General features: G+C 36.0%; 1 protein-coding gene across 1 annotated transcript; it reads right to left on the bottom strand.

The window, feature by feature from the left end:
- Positions 1 to 17,485: 17,485 nt before the first annotated feature.
- LOC122295792 (disease resistance protein RPV1-like) lies at positions 17,486 to 22,111 on the bottom strand. The gene is made up of 5 exons (XM_043105048.1): positions 21,525 to 22,111; positions 20,065 to 21,169; positions 19,494 to 19,769; positions 18,519 to 19,403; positions 17,486 to 18,417 (listed from the first exon to the last, which is right to left on the bottom strand). The coding sequence occupies exons 1-5, from the start codon at positions 21,992 to 21,994 to the stop codon at positions 17,719 to 17,721; spliced, it is 3,435 nt and encodes a 1,144-aa protein (XP_042960982.1). The 5' UTR covers positions 21,995 to 22,111; the 3' UTR covers positions 17,486 to 17,718.
- Positions 22,112 to 24,199: the final 2,088 nt, after the last annotated feature.

The following is a 24,199-nucleotide window of genomic DNA, read 5'->3' as shown; positions in this document are numbered from 1 at the left end:
TCTCTCTTTGGATCTTTTTATTACACTTTCAGAATAAAGTATCATAATACTTAAGATTTCATGGCATTATTGTAAAAATAAAAAATAAAATCCTGCACCTTCGAGTATAGTTACATTGTATAACTAGTGTTTTTTTCTTATTAGGATGAGAGGGTGGGTATACGGTAGAAGGGTTGTTTTGTGTATTGTCTTTCCTGTTTTCATAATATACTTTGAGAATATTCTCATAATTATAATCTTTTTTTAATCAATTTATATTTTAGTTTAATTTATAAATTTGGATTAATATGGAATACAATATAATTATATGACATTATATATGAGAAGATATTGCAAATATCAAAAAATGAAAATATCATTAGTAGTTAGAAAATATTTAAAATGAATAAAAAATACTAAATAGTATAATATTTAAATAATATAAAGAAAAATTAGATAACTTGATATATGATATATTATAAAAGTAAATATGTAAAATAAAAAATAAATAAATTTTGATAAAAATACAAGATAAAGAAAATATTGAAAATACTCTAATAACAACCTGTGACAGCTTTACGAAAAGCTTATGAGTTGGCGGCAAACATCTTCGGTAGCTTCCCTTTAGTTTTAAATTTAATAATTATATTATAATATTTTAATTATTTTTATATATTTTTATCACAAAAATATTTTTTTTGGACAGAGATTTTGGTGAAAGAATATGATGGGCAACTTCCTTCATTGCATTAAAGCGAATTGAAGTCCAAGCACAATCATGGTGCGTGACAGCTAATTCTTTACAGAAAGCGTATGCTTTGGCCACAAACTTCCTTTTTACACATGGTGCATGTGGTCCTCTTCTCGACAAGAACGGATTACAATGTTAGAAAGTTTAATTAAATACAAATCACCAATTACTAAATAATTGCTCATATCTTATACATTATAATTATAACATATTTAGCAAGCACTAATTTAATAGAAAAATACTATGTACAACCAGGTTATAACCCCGCCGCGGCCTCGTATCCTACATGGCTTAAAAATAATATAACGTCGTTTTCTCTTTTGTAATTCTCTCCATGTTTTGAAATCGTGCCTTCGTGCTTCCTTCAGAGTCTCAGACCTCTCTCTCTCTCTCTCTCCTTCGAATTACCCTTTCTCATCCCTCAAATCTGCGAAGCCCGTCTTCTTCTCTCTTCTCCATGAAACTCGCGAAACTCCATCCCCGTTGTTCTCCCTCTCCCCCAAACCTCCAAGCCGTCGGGGCCATGCCCCTGCCAGACGATCGCTTTAGCCTGTGCATCTATGGCTAGGAGATTGAGTCTAGCAAGTGCTCCAGCCTCCAGCTGTGAGTGAAATTTTGTTAAAAAAAGTTTCAAATTCGCAACTCTTACTTTTGAATATCTGTTTTTGTAGATATTACGCTGTAGAACTATTTTTCAGAACCATTTTGTGCCAATTTATGTAAAATATATACTTTAAATCGGTACTAAACATATATTTTCTCCTTTAAGTGTAGGCAATTTTGTTTTTTTCAATTCATCCAATAGCAGTTATCTATCAAATTTCCTAATGTGATTAAAATGTTTGGGGGAAATTTAATTAGTTATGTGGAAATTGAAGGGGACGCTTAGCTCAGCTGGTAACATCTTTGGTATTGTGACAGAGACCAAGCATCGAGTCCTCTGCCTTTACCAAGGGTTAGAGCGTTGATTCGGCAGTCATCAGAACAAAAAGGATTTTTTTTTTTTTGGCATATAAACATACTGGTGTTATTTATTGGACTCTTGTTTCCGGAGGCGTTTTGAAACTTAATATGTTAGTAGTATATGACTCCTAAGTTTCCAAGTAGGTATTAGGTATTGATGCTTTATGTTGTGCTTTCAGGTGGGAAGAGAAGCTTAAGACTTCTCACTTGCCAGAAATGGTTTTTGGTGAGAGTTCTTTGGTTCTTAAACATCTGAAGAGTGGCATTAAAATTCATTTTAATTCATTTGATGCTCTAAATGGCTGGAAGTAGGAAGCATTGCCACCAGTTAAAGTCCCTGCAGCAGCGAAATGGAAATTCAGAAGGTAAGCTAGGTTTTCTATGTATAATATTTTTTTTTTGTAGATCTAATTGCTTCAGTCATAGCATTATAGCATCAAACATTAGATTCTTACTAACGCGATGCCATTACAAAGAGGGATGATGTTTCAAAAGTTATTGTAACACCTCAGTTCCACATTGTTAATATGAATAACCCACGTATACCTATAAAATATATATATATATATATATATGGTTTCTTTTTTATATATAACGATTAATATGATGTACATCTCTAATATATGCATTGATATGAGCAAGGCTTACCATACTGTAAGTTTTTCAAGTGGGTGGATAGTAATGAAGCAATTGATATACAACTTCGAGAAGAGATGGATGAACTATTCAATAAAGAGAGAGGTTGAGAAGATTCTCGAGCTTCTTGAAAAGAGGGTGTCGAAGCTGCATAAGATAGTGGATCAGATCGAGAGGGAACAGATAGTGCTATCCAATAAAAGCGACGAGGTTATGCAAAAGGAGTTGGTGCTTAACGGACAAAAGCTCAACTAAGGCGTTTAGGCACACTACTTCAGATTTATTGTTGTTTTGCATTTGTAAATGCGTTTTTCATACTGTTATATAAATAATTTGGGATTGTTGTTAGTAATAGGTAAATTGTGCAAGCAATCTGTTGGTAATCTATACAAGCTGTATTGTTATATAAGTAATTTGTGATTAGGTATTGGACTTGTACATTTGTATTAAGCATTGAACATTTTGAAGTTATTGTGGAAAATTGTAGAGTTTGAAGTTATTGTGGATAATTGAATAGTTTGAAGTTATTGTAGAAAAAAGGTTTCTTTGGTGTATAAAAGGAGTTGTTTGTAGTACGTAAATTGTGGAAAAAATTCCAAATGCATTGCTATGAGATTTGTTGCAAACTGGTCGGCAGTGGTGTTTCCAAATGAACACCAAAGGTTTTAGGTGACAAGTCTCTTACCAAATATTCCTGGAAGCTCTTTTTCCTCAAGATGAAAATACTCTCTTTGGACACCTAAATGAACCGAAACCAGGTCTTAATACAACCTGAGAACCGAAAATACTCTCTTTTTGATGCTGCTCTTGTTAATTTCAACCAATGCAAATTCAATGTCAGGACTACATTCAAGCCACTAAATAATACATTAAATCAAGCAAAATTAAACCTGGATTGTATCCACCTGGAAAAATATATTAAATGGTGTCAAAAAAATTTCTAGATTACATACAAGCTGAAAAATACATTAAATCCACTAAATAATTACTGGATTACATCCAAGCTGGAAAAATGCATTAAACCCACTAAATAATTACTGGTTTACATTCAACCTGTATTTTTTAGTGTATTTACATTCAAGCTGGAAAAATACATTAAATCCATCCATATCAATCAAGCGGTTGTGAACCATCCAATCCAAAGTGCATCTGTAAAAAATAAAACCCAATTATTAGCTGCCTGGTGTTAGTGTAGATGATTGTTCTTTCCCATTTCCCATGCTAAAAAGAAGACACAGCAGTTGTCAATATATCTCTTACGAGCAGCAAAGAAATTCACATGCATACTGTGCAATGCAGGGGAAAAGGGTGGGAAAAGGGTGGTATGGCACAAAATACTACAAGGGCAAGCTGATCTTGTTCCCCTTTTCTAGATCAGAACATATTGATGATTGCTTGACTCGGCCATTATGGAGCAAAGGCAATAAGAAAAGAATCTGGAAACCAAGGGATCTATTTCAATAAAACCATAAAAGTAAGAAGAATAATTCTTTATTTATCTCTTTAATACTTGTGTATGCTCTTTAAATCATCATCTTTATGGCCCATCATTGGTTTGGCAATCTGGTAACAATGGAGTGGTGGACTCATTTATAGCTTAATGAGGGATTTGCAACATGGGTACATCACAGTTGTCTTATATTATATCTTCCACTTGCTGAGGATTATGTGGTTGGTAGTTGACAGATAAGATGACAAATTAACCACTTAATTGAAGGATCGAATCATTGACATAAGACCTAGATAAAGTGAATACCAAGAACAAACAGGCATCCTTGGAATGTTAAACAATATGTCAACAGGGGCAAAGAGATTTCACTCCATTTTTGTGGTATTTACTATTTACTGCATCCACCTAAGATCATTGTCATTCTCTTGACAGTTATGACTAGAATATCCTTAAAACCCAAATATAGTTGAAGTTATTTTCAAAATTTGCGTTCTGTGAATTTGTGATATGAGCTTCTTAATTGATCATAAATCTTGATCTTGTTTTCTGAATGAGTTTCAAGGCATGCATTGATAAATGCTCCTTTGACCATTATTAATACAGAATGTCTGCTTGCTTTTCTAGCATTTGTCATGTGCATACTCGTACTTCAAATATACAATAGAAATATTTGAGTGATATAATAAATGAACTAATCATTGTCCTTTTTTTCTCTGTTATGTACACGATGATGAAGAACATACTACTTGGATTAAAAATAAAAATCATGTTCGTAATGTTTCTTTGGGAGATAATGTCAGAATAAAGATCAAGCAATTCTGCTTGATGAATAAATTCAAGAAGAAAGCTCTAAGAGTAAGTTTTTTTGAAATCATCATCATATCTTTCATCTGAACAGCACCTATCTATCTATCCCATATATATAATATAAAAAAAACAACACCAGCAGCTTGAACGTAGGCAGGCTCCAAAACCACAAACAGACACACACACCATCCACAAAAGATCCCAAATCAGAATTCTTGCAATCTATTCATAATGAACCTATCACTTTACAGACGACATCTAGTGAGTCTGCAGCACCTTACGAGTCATCATAGCTAAACAAAACCAAATCGCCAGAACAAAACCAAAGGCAAGCACACAAACTTAAGAGGAAAAGCTAAAACTGAACCCAAATGGCCCTGAATCACCAGAACAAAACCAAAGGCAAGCACAGATTGCTGCCGACAACCCAAAAGAAAGAAGCCCGATAGTACGGAATGAAGGTGCTAAGCTACTTACGCGACTCAGAGATCTGGAAGCTGGGATGGCGAGTACGGAATGAACGATGGCGACCGAACCCACAAAATGCTCAGATCTCCTCTCTGCTGCTTTTTCTTCTCCAGTCCAAAATGCTCGGAGATGTCGCTCAAAATCGTTTTCCTCCATTTTGCTTCTCCTGTTTCTTTTTTTTTTTTTTTTTCAAAAAACAATTAAGTCAGCTGACGTGCCGGGGACGCGGTGGGAGTACAACCCCTGTGGTATATAAAAGTACTGAATTACAAAAGAGAATACGACGTTGTATTATTTTTAAGCCAGGTAGGATACGAGGCTGCGGTGGGGTTATAACCCAGTTATACATAGCATTTTTCTTATTATTTATCTATTAAACGGTGTAGAAGACATTTAATTTAAAAAAAAATATATTACTTTTAATTTTGATCATTTCCAATCATATATATTCTTAATTAAATCAATAATCACTTAAAATATACAACATCAACACATATAACATGACATAACAAAATTCAAATTATTCCTTGATTAAAATTAAATTATTTCTGTATTATTTTTTGTTACTACGCAAAATACCATGTAAAACAAACTTTTTATTAGAACAGAAAGTTAAAAACAAAAAAATTAGTTCACATATAAATCTCATTAATATAGTAAAGTTTACAAATTATCATGAAATTTTTTTTTATATTAATTCATTTTATTTTAAATAGATTATTAGGTATTATATCAATTTAGATGAAATTTACATATTAATGATGAGAAACTTTCCTGAATAGAAAACTAATCCAAGTCAATGGTCAACATTACAGAAAGAATACGAATTTGTGGAAGAAAGTTGTTAGAAAATACTTTGACAACTTCCTAATATATATGGAAATTACTAGATCTCCTGCTGGAGAATCCCAAGATTTCAAGTTTTGTGTAATTATATATTTACACATGGATTTTGATGATAACAAATGAATTCAAAGAATAAAGAAGTCTCAAGCTCAGGTTGTCTATACAATGGAGTCAAGCACATCAAGGAAACAAGCATGAGTAAGAAGGGAACAAATTCACATTAAAATTATAGAGTAATGTTGTAAATCTCTTCAAAATTAGAATTTAGGATTAATGCTCAAAATTAATATTTTATCATAAAGCATTAAAATACATTTTCCACATGTGCATGAATATTTTTGAAAATTAAATTTGAAAATTTTGAAAGATGATTGATTGTCATCTTTTGCATGTGCATGCCTTGATTAAAGGGTTGAACTTTGAAAATATTAAAGATGATTGATTGTCATCTTTCACATGTGCATGTTTTATTTGAATATTTTCAAAAGTGATTGATGTTTTTTTAGACTTATACAAAAAGTAAAAGATTAGGTTTGAATTTTTTGAAAATGAAAGTGTGCTCCTTTTGTCATATGCCAAAAGTAAAAGATTAGGTTTGATTTTTTTGAAAAAGTGAATGATGTTGTCTTTGACAATTGAAAAAGAAGAACCTTTTATTTGAATTCTTTGAAAAAGTGAATGATGTTGTCTTTGACAATTGAAAAAGAAGAACCTTTTATTTGAATTTTTTGAAAAAGTGAATGATGTTGTCTTTGACATGTGAATCTTTTTAAATTTGAATATGAAGTCTCATATGCCTATAAATAGATCATTTGAGAGCTTCACATTTACAACACCAAGAGCATACAACATTCATTCAAAGCTTTCATTCTCTCTTCTCTAAACATTGAGCCTTAATCCTTGTTCATTTTGAGAGATATAGTTTGCGTTGTATTGTTCTTATTTCACTCATTGAGGAGTGTTTTCTGATAACCTACCCACTATCAGCTTTTGTATCAGAAAAAGGGTGTGTATAACCCTTGTGTGTGTAGAAAGTATTCTACACGGGGAATAGTTGAATCACCACGTGTAAGGTGATTGCAAGTGTAGAGGGTGTTCTACACGGATCCTTTGTAGCGGTGTTGTTCAAAGGTGTAATAGGTTTCTATCTCCACCTGAAGGAGGTTGAATAGTGAATTTGGGAATCCTCAAGGGGTAGCTTGAGGCGAGGACGTAGGCAGTGGGGCCGAACCTCATTAACATACTGAGTTTGCTTCTCTCTTACCCTTACTCTTAATATTTATTGTTATTTCATATTTTGTTTATATTTTATATTATATATTTGATTTATAATTGTTATTTTTTTTAATACAACTCAATTTACCCCCCCTCTTGTGTTAGTCATCTGGGCAACAAAAGCCATTACCAACAGATTTAAGCATGTTTTAGCTGAGATAATATCACCTACTCAAAGTGCCTTCTTGCCTGGAAGATTGATTAATGATAACATTATGGTGGCATACGAGTTGTTGCACTCTATGAGGAAGAGGAAAAAGGGGAAAGGGGGGAGTATGGCTCTAAAATTAGATATGTCTAAGGCCTATAATTGAGTGGAATGGAGTTTCTTGGAGGCAGTGATGATAAAACTGGGTTTCTGTGCAAAATGAGTGGAGTTAGTGATGAAATGTGTTAAAATTGTTTCTAATTCAGTGTTAATAAATGGGGTGCCTGGTTGTAAATTCTGGCCTCAAAGGGGGTTGAGACAAGGTGACCCCCTATCACCATATCTGTTCCTTGTGTATGCTGAAGGATTAAGTAGTCTAGTTGAATATTATGAGAAGAGAGCCTTTACAAAAGGGGTCCAAGTTGCTAGAAGGGGAACTAGCATAAATCATCTGCTCTTTGCGGATGATTGTATCTTGTTTGGAAGAGCAAAGATTGAGGAATGGAGGAAGATTCAAGAAGTTTTACAGGTTTATGAGAGAGCATCAAGGCAATTCCTCAATAAAGAGAAAACATCTGTGTTTTTCAATAGCAACACTATGTATGCAGATAAGCAGGCTATTCAAGAAGCTGGCCAATCTTTTGTGTGTGGAACATATGAGAGGTACTTGGGCCTTCCTGCTATGGTAGGGAGGTCAAAGTTTAATACCTTTAGAAGCATAAAAGAGAGGATTTGGAAGAAAATGCTTAATTGGAAGAATACTTTCTTATCTCAGGCTGGGAAAGAAGTGTTAATCAAGGCTGTTCTTCAAGCCATCCCCACCTACACTATGGGAGTGTTCAAGTTACCCAACAGATTATGCAAGGAGATTAATGTGATGTTTTCAAAATTCTGGTAGGGGAAGCAGAAGGAAGGGAAGGGAATAGTTTGGAGGAAGTGGGAAGGTTTGAGTGTGCAGAAAAGAAATGGAGGAATGGGGTTCAGAGACATAGAGAGCTTTAATACAGCCCTCCTTGCTAAACAAGGCTGGAGGTTGATCAAATACCCATCCTCATTGGCAGCAGTGTTGTATAGAGAGAAATATTTCAGAAACATAAGTTTCTTGGAGGCAAAACTAGGAGCTCAGCCTTCATTAGTGTGGAGGAGTATTTGGTATGCTAGAAATCTGTTGAAAGAAGGTTTGAGATGGAAAGTGGGGGATGGGAAGGAAATTAAAATATGGGGGTCAAAATGGATACCTAAACCAATATCTTATGCTGTCCAATCTCCAGTAAACCAGATGATGAAAGACTCTAAAGTAGAAGAACTTATTAACACTCAGGAAGGGGAGTGAGATGAAGTAAAAATTCAAAATCTTTTTATAGAAGATGAAGCTGAGCTAATTCTAAGTATCCCTCTAAGTAGAGGCAACATGAAGGATAAGTTGATATGGGGTCCTTCCAAAATAGGTGTTTTTTCAGTTCGTAGTGCCTATTTCCTGGATCTGGAGATAAAAGAGAGAAACAAAGGTGAAGGTTCTATTGAGAAGAAGACAGATGAAAGGTGGAGGAGCATATGGGACCTTGAGGTACCAAATGCTACAAAACTGTTTCTCTGGAAAGCTGCTAGTAACCTGTTACCAACAAAAGAAAACCTGCATAAAAGAAAGGTGACAAAGGATATGGGGTGTCCTATTTGTGGAATAGAAGTGGAGTCCATAATTCATGTGCTGTGGGAGTGTCTTGCAGCAAATGATATATGGGGGCATGATGAAAGTGGTGTTAAGAAATGGGATAGATCCGAGAAGGACTTCATGAGCATGTGGGGAAAGCTTATGAACAGAATTCCAAAGAACCAATTGGAGGAAGTAGCTGTGTTGTTCATAAAGGTATGGCTTAGAAGAAATGATGGGCTCTTTGAGGAAAGGAAAGCCTGCCCAAGAAAAGAGATAATTTCCACAAGGGCAGCTTTACAAGAGTTCAAAGATGTACAAGCTACTAATTCTAAGCAGGTAGCAGTTCAATCTGTTTTGACAGAAAGCTTGAAGTGGGAAAAACCAGCAAAAGACTATGTTAAGGTTAATTGGGATGCATCTATGGATATAAAACAGCACAGAATGGGTATATGGATCATTATTCGAGATGAACATGGGGAGGCTTTGGTTGCAGTGTGTGACAAGAGAGAAAATGTGATGGATGCAGCTGTGGCAGAATGTGTAGCACTAAGGAAGGCAATGGAACTTTGCACAGATTTAAACATTCGGAAAGCAATTTTCGAAGGTGATGCAAAAGTAGTCGTGAAGGCTGTGCAGGAAGCTGAAGAAGACCTACCATCTTTCAGTCCTATTGTTGAGATCATTAGATTTCATTTTAGGAACAAGTCTGAGTGGAGTATACAATTTGTAACTAGGAAAAAGAACACAATAGCATATACTTTAGCAAAAAAAGCTCTAACTATAGAGGAAGAAACTGTATGGATTGAGGATGTCCCAGTTTGTATAGAGGGATGTCTGAAGAGTGACAAAGATGTAAGAAGAGAAGATTAATGAAAAGTACTGAGGCATTATTTCAAAAAAAAAAAAAAAAAACAAATCAACTTCCAAGCAAAAAATCAACAATGCAAACCACATCCCACTATAGAAAAATAGTACTATCTTATGTAAGGAAGACCAACTTTATCGGTTCTTAGAAGTCCTCTCAACATAGGAGGAACCAATTCCCAATTACTCCATGAAGACATTATAGCCCCATCCTCTGATGCAAGTCGAGCCAAATAATCTGCCAACGCATTACCTTGCTTATAAACGTGGCAGATAGTAAAGCATTTTCCTCTGAGCAATCACATCAGCTCATCCCAATAGTCCTCCAGGTACCATACCTGGCACTTAGCCAGCCGCAGCCAATTTACTACTATCTTTGAGTCCAACTCTATTTCCACATAATTCAACCCAAGTAAACAAAAAGTTCTCACCCCTATGAGCAAACCCATCAGTTCTGCATAATTGTTTGTCCCATTATCAAGTGGAGTAGAAAAAGCTTTTATCAACTTGCCATTTTCATCCCTTAAAACATCCATGCACTAGCTCTCCCTGGGTTGCCCCTATTACTGCCATCCGTATTTAGTTTAATCCATCCTTGCTTTGGTCGACGCCAATAAACAGATGTCATCTGCTTCCTATATACAGGTCTCCGAATGATATTTAAATCAAATAGCAGCCTCTCATCTTGACAAGATAACGCCTGGTGTCCAAGAGCCTTCTCACTAATTTTTGCAATCCAAAATTTAACTTTACGCCACATCTCTTCCACCAACTCTACTGTACCTTCCATCCTAGCACTACACCTCCTAGTCCATAGAACCTAGGTGACAATGGCTGGAATTATGCCAAATAACAGACTACAGGTTGACCGCTTTGAAGCTCTGTGATACCATGTAGCCACCATCTCAACCCAGGACCCAAATTCAGAACACAACATTCCCACTTGACTAGCACATCTCCTCCAAATGGATTTAGCCACCTCCCCTAAAACTAGTACATGGTTCAGATCTTCAGAAGCCCCTTTTATACAACAATCACACTTAGATACTAGCGGAATGCCTATCATCCACACTTAGTGCATTATTAAAACACTTCCACAAAATAATGGTCATCTTTTTTGGAATACACGGATGCCATATCCATTTTTCCCATCTGATTTTTGGAGCTCTTATTCTTATACATTCCCAAGCCCCTGAAGTACTAAAATTACCATCCTCCTTCGGCAACCACACCAGCCTATCTACACCATCCGTAGGCCCACACATAGAGGTCACAATATATTGAGCCTTTTGAGAACCAACTAGCTGGAATTTTAAATCCACATCCCAACCCTCATCCAACCAGGCATTCTTTCACTTTCCATCGAGGCATAGAAATAGGAACACTATCAGCAAGAGCTTCCTCTCCCAACCATTTATCAAACCAAAAGGAAATGTCCCCCTCCTTAGGCTTCCATTTTGAATGTTCATAGATACTATGAATACAACTCATCAACGTCTTCCAAAACCGAGATCCTTCATTAAGGGGTGAAAGCAAGATATGATCAGCCTTAACATACTTGACTTTAAAGAACCGAGACCATAACGAGTCAACTGTTAATAACTTCTAGGCCAACTTCATATGTAATGATTTTTGGACATCTTGAACATTCCGAAGACCAATACCCCCTCAGTCGTGGGTAGACTCATCGAGTCCCAATCTTTCCAATGTTTGTTGGGCTTACCATCCTTATTCCCCCAAAAGAAATTACTAAAAGATCTTCTAAGAGCAACCACCATCACCGACTTAGGAACTTGTAGGATTGATAAAAGATGAACCGGCATTCCACTTAGCACATGTTTCAGTAATAACAACCTTGCTCCACTAGAAAGCAGCCGAGACTTCCATCTACCTATTCTCTCCTTAATCCTCCCCAATAAATCATCAAAATGAATGGCTTGAAGTCTTCCAAACACCACAGGCGCTCCTAAGTATTTAAAAGAAAGCACCCCTTAAGAGAAGCTAGTCAGCCTTAGGAGTTGTCGTCTCCTTACATTAGATATGTGCTTAGAAAAAATCAAAGATGACTTTTCCTTACTCACTTTCTGTCTAGACCATGTTTCATAAAGCGCAAGAGAAGCCGATATTGCCTTAAGAGAGGTTTTGCTACCATTTGAGAAAATGACAATATCATTAGTGTATAGCAAATGGGAGATGATTGGTGCACCTTGAGGATGAGAAAAAGCACCAATCAGACCCTCCTGATAATTCTTTTTCGAAATGCAAGAAAAAATTTCCTTCCACATTATAAACAAATAGGGAGAGATTGGGTTTCCTTATCGCAAACCCCGAGCACCTTGAAAGAAACCTTTAGGCACTCCATTCATCACCACTGAGTACCATAGAGAAGAAATACATTGCCTCACTAAATTATGAACAGTTGTAGAAAAACCAAGGGCCACCATGACATGAATCAGAAATCCCAATTCAATACTATCATATGCTTTCGCCATATCTACTTTTAGTACAACATTACCCCCATGAGTAGGCTTATGGAGACTCTGGATCAACTCTTGTGTCAAACTCACATTTTCAAAGATATTTCGGCCTGGAATAAAAGCACCTTATTCCTCAGAAATAAACCGAGAAAACAAAGGAGATAATCGACTCACAAGAATTTTCGAGCACACTTTATAGAACACCGAACACAATTGATAGGCCAAAATTTATTGAAGCCTGTAGGATTATCTACCTTCGAAATGAGAACTAGGAAGGAAGCTGTGAACTCTCTAGGAATGACACCCCCTCTGAAAAAATCATGCACAGCTATAAGCACATCATCTCCAACAACCTCCTAGCAAGCTTTTTAAAACCCAGAACCAAAACCATCTGGCCCCAGACTACTATCAGTAGGAATGGAGAATATAGCATCTTTTACCTCTTGGATTGAAGGAAGCTCTAAAATGGCCACGTTTTCTTCATCACGTACCATTGGATCCACCCAAGGTGCTAGACTAGGTAATAATGGCTGATGGTTAGAGGCCAAAAACTTTTGAAAATATTCTACTGCCCCCCAATGAATTTCCTCTGGCGTTCTCAACATAGTCTCCTAATTAATCCTAATCTCTTTAATATTTTTTGAATTTTTTGTAGCCATAATCCGAAAGAAGGTAGAGTCAGCTTCCCCTTTCTCCAACCACGTTTGTTTTGCTTGTTGCACCAAACACATTTCCTCCCTGCTACTCGAAGTAGACAACTCTACCTTTGTAGCTAATAAGTCCAACTCTAGGTCCTCCAAGAAACCCACCTGCAATTGTTCCTGCAGCAGCGTGATTCTCTCTTCCAACTCCCGAATGTGGTTGGTAGTCCACCCAAACACCTCTCTGTTCCAGCTCCGAGGAACGCTTCTCAATTTCTTTAGTTTCCTGGCAAGACCCACCATCCCTACAGTAAGAGGATCTACTCTCCACACATCTATTACACGGCTCATAAAAAGCTGATGACTAGTCCACATTTGTTGGAACCTAAAAGGACTAAAACCATACTTTCGAACTTCAGCTTCTAGCAGTACCAACATCGGAGCATGATTTGAACTCAGCCTTGGAAGATAAAGTCCATGTCTTGCTGGACAACCCAGCAACCAATTGGAATTAATCAACGCCCTATCTAGGCAAGACCAACTCCTTGTGATACCAAAATGCACGTTACCCCAGCTCATAGAATTTCCAGCAAAGTTCAACTCTGATAACCCAATATCATCTATAAAGAAATTAAATTCCTCCATAGCAATGTGAGGGCGAGGCCTTCCTCCTCTCCTTTCAAATTAAATTGCTCCATGATGTTAAAATTGCCAAGGATCATCCACGAGATATTCCCAGGATTCACTCATTGAAGCGACTCCCATAAAGATCGCTCCCCATACCTGCACTTAGCATACATAAATGATATCCATCTCTAAGTACCATTCACCTCCAGAGACAAGGTAATACTTTGGTTAAAGCATTCATCACAAAAATCTTAACCTATTTTTTCTACAATATCCACAACTTTCCACCCTCCTCCATATTCGACACACCTTCAAAGGAAAATTTATTTTGCAAACTATGTAACTGTTGAGAATCACCAAACGGTTCTGCTAAGACAACAAGAGTAGGTTTCTTCATCTTCATTAACTTCACCAATCATTGTCTAGAGGTACTAATACCTCTGATATTCCAAAATAAGATGGAACACATCACAGATTTAGACACTCAGGCCTCCTTTTGGCCCAAAAAGAGCTCCTCAACTTAGGTCTCATCGTTTTACCACACATCGATTTGTTTTCCTCTGGATTCGATACAATTTCCTTTTCTTTTTGAATATGCGCCTCTTCCTCAAATCCCTCACCATCGGATAGAGCCCTGTGGGTATTCCCATCTGCCCGAGCAAAACTCACAGGATCCTCCAGACCATATGCATCAGGATATGCAACCTCCTTAACATGATCCACCACTAACACTATTTCAATGTCTTCCCTCTCCTTTGTTTCAACAAGACTATAGGCAGAGACCCCAAAAGCAGGGGCCTGTTCTTCAGCAGCCTTGTTATGCTTCACAAGGTCCCCAGTTATCTCCTCCTCCTCAACCACTTCCTCCATGATAGCCATCCCCTCCTTAGTCGTGGTTCTCTCTAATGTAGCACCAAGATTGGCATCTTCTTGATTCTCCACGCCTTCCTCAACAACTAGTACACCTTTCCTCACATCATTCTCGGGCACATTCTCAGGCTCCACTACATTCAGTTTCTCCGTTGAATTTTTTTTACCCAACTTCATTTCTTTCCTCTCCCCTTCACCTTTACCAACATCCCCTTTCTTTTTTACCAGATTTCTTCTGCACGTTTTCTTGTTATGACCCTGCATATTACAGGAAACACAAAAGGCGAGAAAAGTCTCATACTCAATTTCTTGGAATCAATTGCTAGGTTGTCTGGGTGCACCAATCCAAAACCCGTGCAATGGCTCCGTTGCTGCATCCATATATAAAGGCCTATAGAATAACTGACATGTACTATGCATATATAAAATATCCAAAAAGTATAAACGGTAATAAAAAAAACAAAAATAATTAAGAAAAAGCAACAAATAATTAATAGGAAAGTTCAGCTTTCAGCTCTGATGGAACTTACAACTTTCGGCTTTGATTCATCATGATCAGCCGTATGAGACCTAGCTAATCAAAGCACACATAAACACATGCATGCATGCATACATATACATATTCATATACATATACATACACACATATTTAAATATTAGAGTTCCAAATAAACTGATCATGCCAAGCTGAAGAAGAAGTAAAAATGCCATTTGAGTTATGCTTCTAAACCCAAGTATCTGATCCTATTTTCAGCTTAATAGGAGTTTTGAAAAAACTGGAGAAAGCAATGCTTATTGGTCCCCAAAGTGTTTTGACTTCTCTAAAATACATTGGATTTTATCATTCATTCTAAGTTAAATAATGGTTTATTTTTTCTATATATGGAAGTAAAATTTTCCTTTTAAAAGCATAGCGCCATCAATTTATTTTTGCACCCATCGAATTAAGATCTTGGAGATGCAACTGTGTTTCACATTTTAACTAGCTTTTCATGATTGAAGTAATGACATATAAAATCATTTAAAATATGTCACATTAATTAATCTGACAGAATCCAAAACTGAAAGCTGGACTCAATATGCATAATAGCGTAACCTTTTATATGCCCACTAGCAATCGAAATCAAGGCATTCCCATCCTATCCAAGTTGTATATGCCCAACAGCCATATATGAGGGTAGTTGTTTATGGGTGATCAAAAGGATAAATTTGTGCACAGCTACTCCTAGGTTAGCTAGTTTATGAACAATTTCAAAATGCATGAGTGAATGAAAGGTGAGGATATCATGCCATTGTTCAAAAACTTTTGAAGGAGGTTCCCTATTTAAACCAGTTTACTACTAAAATAGAGTCTGTTTCAATAATCATTCTACTTCTTCTAATTCCCTGTGTTTTGAAAATCTGAATTCTCTAGATTATGTTTACTTTTTAGCATCATTATCAAAATGGGGTTGCTTTGTAGTTGGTTCCTAATTCACAAGTGAAAATAAAGATAATAATAAAATAAAATATACTTTTCCCCACTACTACTACACCTTTTCCCTGCCCATGGCTTTTTTAAGTCCCTGATCCCTAGTCCCCCCAATAATCGAGGAACCATAATTCAAGAAACACTTTTTTTTCACACAAGGATTGCTAGATCAACCAATGACCCCAGAAATTAGGATCGGATCTCCCATCTCCCTCATCTAATTTGTTTCTAAAGTATCCATGTGTGAGGGGAAGTATAAAGAGACAAACACAACTATTTTTTGTTTGTGACATTTCCACAAACAACTTATGTTCACAGTCCAAAATCAAGAACTTCAACAAAAGAAACATCACAACCATTTCCCCAATACATTCATTCACACAATTATATAATCTACACAATCCAATTTCCAATTTGAATAAGAAATAATAAACTAGAATTCAGAGCAAATTCCTAAATTTAAAACCTTAAAAATTAAAATTACCAATTGGCACAAACGACATGAAAAAGGCATTGCGGTGACGGTGGTGTGAAGCAATCTATGGCAGAATCGTGCTTGGTCGTGGGTCGTGGCGTCGTGCAATGTGAGAGGAATTGAGGAGTGAGGAACTGACAAATGAAGGGAAGTAGGAATGAAGGAATAAGGAAGAAGAACATACTAGGTTGGTCGTGTGCAAAACGGTGTCGTTTCTATTTAAATGGAACGGCCTCGTTCCAATACTCAATTAGAAAGAATCCAGATGCGTCGTTTTGCATTTGGATATTTTTTTTTTTCAAAAATTGAAAGTCGGAGTCAGAATTACTTTGATTCTGACCTCGATTTCTGAACACTCCAATGTCATCAGAGTCGAAATCGAAGCAGGAATCGGTTAGAATCAGAGGGGTCAGAATTTTGCACACCCCTAGTTGCTATTGCCGAAACTGTGGTTTTAGCTATTACTGGAGCTGCTCATTTTGGGACCACGAAGTGATGCGTTTAAGCTACTGTGTGCATGTGTTGTTATTTACTTATGCTTTGCGTTTTCAGTTATGTTATGCATTCAAGTGACTATCATGTAGCCAGAGTATTAGCTTGTCATTCTATCCTTTTTGTAATTCTGTTAAAAGTGAATTGTACTGTGAGGTGAGGCATGGGAATATAGGGGAACAAGAGAGAAAATGGGAGTTATCTTAGAATTTGGATTTTAGCTTGAATATTGTAAGGGGGTTTGGCAACCCTCGAAGTTTCCCTCATCAGTAAACGTTTGGCCCTATGAGGCATTATCACAAACATCTCATATGCAATTTTGATTTCACTCCTGCAACGTCTCAGCTCCAATTACTTGTATCCCTTATTACATTCCAATTCACAGTAGCATAACCCACAGGGTCCTAACATGATCTCGGTGGTTAGTGGGGAAATGGCTAACGGCAGTTATGTGGAGAAGATGGTTCACATAACGCTCAAGTTGCAGCACTTCTATATGCGGGAGAAAAAATATTGGGCAAGAGAGGCAGAGTTGGTGAGAGCTGTCGGGAGAGAAAAATAGAGGAGAAGGAAGATTCACGTGGTTTATGGCAAAAGATAAGGAAGACCGAAAAAATTTACGTGTGGGTCACAGTGTAGGAAATTGGAAACTAAAGAAGAAAGATTAAAAAAAAATGTACACAGATCACGGTTACACAAACAGTCTAATAGGGATGATAAGATTCATATACTAGAGACTTTCAAACCAAAACACCAGATTACGATGATCAGTTCCTAATCAAGAAAACCTAATCCGCAATTAAGGGGACAATTCAAGATGCAAATTATTTGTAAGTTCCTTCTCCAAACTGTTCAGAGAATCCTCGAAATTCAAAATTGATGGCCAAGGTTGAGGAACCCCTGTTCGGTTGTGGGCACGAAGTGGATTCCAAGTAGCAGTCATCATCGACACGCCTCCTCTTCGAACCTCCAATACCATCCATTAAATGCAGAAAACCTGGATGATCTTCCCCTTCCTTTTCATTCTTGAATATCAGATGGACTCCGCAGCTTTTGAAGAACACCGGTTTATGTGCACTACCAACATTAAATTCCAGATTTGATGGGTTCATATGATCATCTAAAACGGTGTAATTCAACCATACATGAGCATCTGAACCCCTTAAATCAACATGATGTCCTGACAAATACTCAATATAAGGGAAAACATCCCTTCTGGTCTTGACTGTAAGAGTAGTACCTTTTCGGGGGTAGATCTTCAGAATGGGTTCGAGAACGACACATATAGCAACTCCTCTTATATTTTCCAAAGTTTTCAGCCCATTTATTGTTATTCGACAAGAACTACCATATAGAGTCCGCTTAAAATAGCTGCAATCTTGATTCATATTTGCTGAAGACGGCCCAAGATCGTCGAATTGGTCTAGGATCCAATTTTTGGAATTTTGCTTCGTATGGCTAAACCATTCTGGAATCCTACTCCCTGGAAATATAATGTTGCCTGAATGGTTTCTGAAGTATTCCTGTAAAACAAAAATATATCAATAAATTTCAATAAAACAACCAATAAACCAATGCTCACACAAGCACGAGTAAGAAAGAGACGAACGAGCAAGATAGATACCCAAAACCCATCTATATTCATACGAATTTTGAGGCATAAGGACGAGTCAATCCATTGTTGGTCTCGCGTTTGACTTGTAAAGAGGAGCGGTACTTTTAATCCATCTGAAAATCTTTCCAATGACATGCATCCAGTTATATCTACGATTTGTATATTTGGAGGCAGTGCAGAAATTTCTTGAAGTTTCTTGCAATCTATCAACTCAATGTACATTATGTCCAAAAACATGGTAATGCCTTCTGGAAGCCTAATAATATCACTCCCTGATAGAATTAAATACTGTAGAGTAAAATAGCGATTGAGTCTCATCAGGATATCAGGGTCTGGCAGGTGACAATTTTCAAGATCCAAATGTTCCAGTGCCGGAAGGTCTATTGAGCAACAATCATCCTTCAAGATGTTTGGAATAAAAACAAGTTTTGAACAGCCAGCTAGACTAAGATACTTCAGACGTCGAAATCGAAGAATTCCAGTGGGGAGATGCACAAGATTTTTGCAACCTCTTAGATGCAATATTTCAAGCCCAGAGAGGTGCCCAATGGATAAAGGCAATTCTTTTATATCGGTGTTTGCTAAACTAAGATGCCTTAAACATTCCCTTTCAAACTCGATTTCAGGGAAATTCTGAAGGCTTAAGCAACCATCAACCCGGAGGCATTTAAGATACCTAAACTTGAGCTTAGTTGGCAAACCGATAAGCTTAGTGCAACGGGCAAATGAGAGATGCTCAAGCTTATCAAGGGATCCTACAGAAGCATGAACCTCAATTAAATTTGTACAATCAGCAACATCCAACCACTCTAAATTCGGAATCTGAGAAAGATCGGGGATTTTTGTCAGAAATTCACAATGAGAGAAGTCCATCCTGGCCAAGTTTTGGAAATTCTGTAAAGCAAAATTGGAGATAAAGTTCACTTCAAATATGATTACAACATAATTAAAAGGAGAAGAAAATATTTATGATAGTGGTTGTACCTGGAATCCCACTCCCAATTCCTTGAAGAGGCTATCACTTATTCTAAGATCAACTAGCTTCCTTCCATGGAAATTATATGGCAATGATTGTGAAGGATATTCCACCCAATTAAGCACTCTTAACTCGTTAGAAAGATAACTAGGACTTCTAGAGAAGCGTGCATTATGATTAATGAAATATCTTAGGTTTTTCATCTTCATGAATGCTTCCGAACTCAAGCATATCATGTCATTTTTAGGTAAATCTATCAGCATGCCTTCAATTTGGTTTGTTCCCTGCATGGTGAGACAATATAGTAAAGCATTAAATCCTCTATATAATAGTTTGGTAACTGCTAGAATTATAATATATAGTTCAATGGACAGCCAGTATATATAGGCACTTACAAATGCATTTCTTCATCACCATTTACTCGAAAATAGTTATAAGAAAAATCTACATTTTTATAATTGGTTCCACTGCAACATAAATGACTTTTGTGGACAAAGTTTTTGGTTGCAAAAAATTCGTATTTTCTTGTAAGTTACCAAACATGCATAAACTAAAATCATTTTTGAAAGTTATTCTTACCGTATTTTCTTCAAGTACATGTCGAATATCTTCATGAAACCACAATCTACTGCGTCCACCGGGCTCTTTTGGTGATTCTTCTCGAACAATTTCTCTACCCATATCTTGTACCAAGTCATGCATCTCAAATTTATTACAATCAATGGTAATGAGAGACTTATCCATCAGTTTTTTTATTCCAATATTTGGACTTAAACCACAACTATCTAATATTTTCACAACATAATCTACTTTCTCTCCCTTGAAGAAACATGCAATGTCAAGAAAAATCTTCTTCTCACTTTCACGCAAACTATCATAGCTCATTCTAAGTATTTTTTGAATCTTCTGGTGAGGAATTCTTTTGTACTCTTCCAAAGCACTTTCCCATTCATGTATACTTCTACCACATAGATCCAAACCAAGCACTTCCAAAGCTAGAGGAAGGCCCCCAGCATAACGTATTATACGTTGTGTAAGTTCCATATAGTTATCTAGTGGTTTCTTTCTTTTAAAGGCACACAAACTAAATAGCTCTAGAGCTTCATAATGGTTCAATTCCTCCACTTCATATGTTGCATCAACTTCATAGTTACTCAGTAGATTTTTATCCCTTGTTGTTATAATGATTCTACTTCCAGAACCAAACCAATCACGATTTCTGGCCAAAGCTTTCAATTGTTCCCAATCATCCACATCATCAAGAATTAGAAGAACTCTTTTATAACAAAGTTTATTCTTTATCACATTGATTCCTCTGTCGACGTGGCCAATATTACATACCGAAGATGCTCCTAGGATATTAGAAAGAAGAGTCTCTTGCAATTGGACCAAACCATACTCGCTCTTTGAAGTTTCTCTAATGTTTTTTAAGAAACAACTACCTTCAAATTTAGAAGAAATTATATTATATATTGCTTTGGCAATAGTTGTCTTTCCAATTCCCCCAACTCCAAAGATCCCTACCATATGTACAATATCATTCTCTCCGATGCTTAAAAGGGAATATACATGTTGCACACGAGACACCACTCCAATTGGATGATTGGCAACCTCAAAGTATGTTTGATTTATTATTTTTGAGTCCACCAGTTGAATGATGCTATGGATAAATTCAGATTCATTCCTATCAATTCAAAAGAGAAGAATTATTAATGGTTATACTTATTATGACATTATTAAACATAGAAGCGTTAATTAATATCATTAGAACTATTACTAATAATCAAGTAAAACATTATTTCACTAACACGATCATTTTAATAGAATTAATTAATTACCATTTTATAAGGACATAAGAAAAAGGCACAAAAATAAACAGATCGAGATCAAAGAGATTAACAAACAATAGGAGTATTAGATCAATTAATATACATACATACATGCATATATATATACACACACACAAACATACATATTCACGCATGTGTATGCATCTAAAATGCATGAGGATATAAAACAAATATTCGAAAATCAAATACCCATCCTTTTTTAAATGGAACCCAGACAAATTGGCCACTTCCTTTAGAGCAGCCTTCCAGCTATCCACCTTCGTATCATCATTCAACTTGTCTTTGTAGTTGGCCAATGCCTCTCCATAATTTTTCTTTTGTCTCCGCACTATCGATGGACGCACCTTGTAAAACACTGGTATAACTATTTGTTGTTTCATTTCTCTGCACTCGAGAATCTTCATTAGCTCCTCCAAACACCACATAGATGATGCATAATTTTTAGAAAAAACGATAATCAAAATCCTTGACTCCTCAATGGCTTTGAGAAGTGTTGGTAAAATTTCCTTTCCTCTTTCAAGGTGATCATCAATATAAGTATTGATTCCCTTTTTACGCAAAGCATCATATAGGTGAGAAATAAAATTTTGTCGAACATCTTCACCTCTAAAACTCAAAAACACATCATAAACCCATGAAAGAGCTGGTTGCAAGGCCATGAAAGAAGTTACAGTGTATGAAATTAGGCCGATGAATGGTAGGGACTACAATGCCGCGCGTCGTCAATATTGAAAAAAGAAGGGAAAAATTAAAAGAAAGATGACAAACTTGTTGAAAACTTCTTTCAATAGAGTTTCTTGTCGACCAATCTTTCCTCTCCATCTTTCCTATTCAAATTCCCATCCCTCGCTCCTCCTCAATTTTCACATTTTCCCATTAAACAAATACTTCTTGTGGACCAACTTGGTTAAACTAGTCAATAATATTTAAAAATGACTGACTTTAAGTCTACTTACATCACTTCACACGGATTGAGACTCAAGGCTCATGACAAAACAAACATCTAGATCTCACACCTATTAATTCTATGTTGTGATATGGCTGGCCCATGGCACGTGCTCATACTCAAAAACTTCTCCACGGTCCATGCTCCATACACAATGCTTTTAGATATTTTCTTGGATTATATTCCTTTTCGGACACCAACTTTAGCAACTTGTGTGGTAGCCAAGTCCAACATTGGACAGATGTCGCCCAAACAGCAAACTGCTGTTACAGCCCACTCTCTCTCCCCGCATTCAATCATTCTTAATCAACGTAGGATGACCAGCTTTCCATAGGACGCGTGCGAACGACACGCCGTAGGACGTCATTATCGTCCTTTATGTTTTTCATTACCTCTTTCCTTTCTCCAAATAAAGAAAAGTCCCTCGACACATCGCTCTCCGCCAACTTGATAGCCTGCTGAGCTGTGAACCTACAACCGGAAATCGACATGTGTTAGACCATCCTCATCATAAACACGTGGCGACAACCCATATCACCGACGCTAAAAGAAAGATTAGATAATAGTGCAACTTAATTGGTACGCTTGGGCTCCACGCCCCGATCTCCCTCTTGATTTTTTGGCCTTTTTAGCGTGTTCCCCGGAGATTCTTTCGCTTTTTTCTAACGTATAATATTCATACGTACATGGAAATGTTTGGGATGTTTCTAGCCGTCCGATTTAACTAAAACGGAAGGCATGACTCGTGCGATGGCATGGATACGACGTTGTTGTATTGGGGAGGCGAAGACGAGGTTAGCTATTGAAGACAACAATATATTCTGTTTGATTTTATTTTTGGATGGTGTACAGCAATATAAAAATTAAAATATATATATATACATACATGTACCATATATTGCTAAAATCCCACCATTGGACCAACCACAGGCAGATAACTTGAAGTTAAATAATTATATATTAATATGTATAGTAATATAATATTATTAGTTAAAAAATAAATTTTTATGAAAATAATATTAATTTAAATTTTAAATATTAAGGAATTAGTATTAGTATACAGATTAATATACGATTTTATTTATATATAACAGAACTCATAATGTAGATAGTGCGTACCTTTATGACTTTAACGTAGGAGTACCCAATAGGATGTTTCAAATATTTGATAAGTATTATTATAATTAAACATGTTTTTTCAAAATAATTTTATTATAAATTGGTATTCATTAAATTATATAATTATTTATATTATAAAATAAATTTAATAAATCAGCTAAAATTACGTGAATTTATGAAATTATTTTTTACATTTTTTTTTTTTTATAAATGTAGCAACACTCTTTTTAAAAATAAGTATAAAAGTGTTTGGCCACGTGTTTATGTAGCAACACTCAAATCTCCCTTCTATTAATGTTAATGTTAAAAAGTATACATTAGTTAAAAAAAAAAATTAAACAAAAAAGCAAAAAAAAACTGTCTAATTAATGTTAAATTAGTTTGGCCTTCAAAAGGTCATGAATTTATAAGTTTTTTTAGTTACTGTAGCTTGGTATGATATTTGAACCTATTAAAATATTGTGTATCATGAGTACTCAATTCCTATATATCCACCCATCAAAGAAAATATATTATGTTGTTTAATGTTAAAATCCAAGATTCTATTTCCTTTTCAATATTAGTGTGGTTATTTTTTTTCAAAAAACATGACTAACTACACATATGGCGATTTCTCTAATCACATTCAAATATAGCTAGCATCCCATTAATTTCATTTGAACACAAAAAACAAAAATTGAAGATTCCACCTAAACATTCATCTTCATGCAGCATGCTTGGATGATGTTTTACTCTTTGATCTTCATGCTTTTGTATCATATGGATTCTGAAAGCTTTGACGAATGCCGATTTAGAAGTG

Source organism: Carya illinoinensis, chromosome 15 (assembly GCF_018687715.1).
Source record: "Carya illinoinensis cultivar Pawnee chromosome 15, C.illinoinensisPawnee_v1, whole genome shotgun sequence".
In the NCBI taxonomy this organism is placed as follows: Eukaryota; Viridiplantae; Streptophyta; class Magnoliopsida; order Fagales; family Juglandaceae; genus Carya; species Carya illinoinensis.
This window is presented reverse-complemented; position numbering and strand designations above follow the sequence as displayed.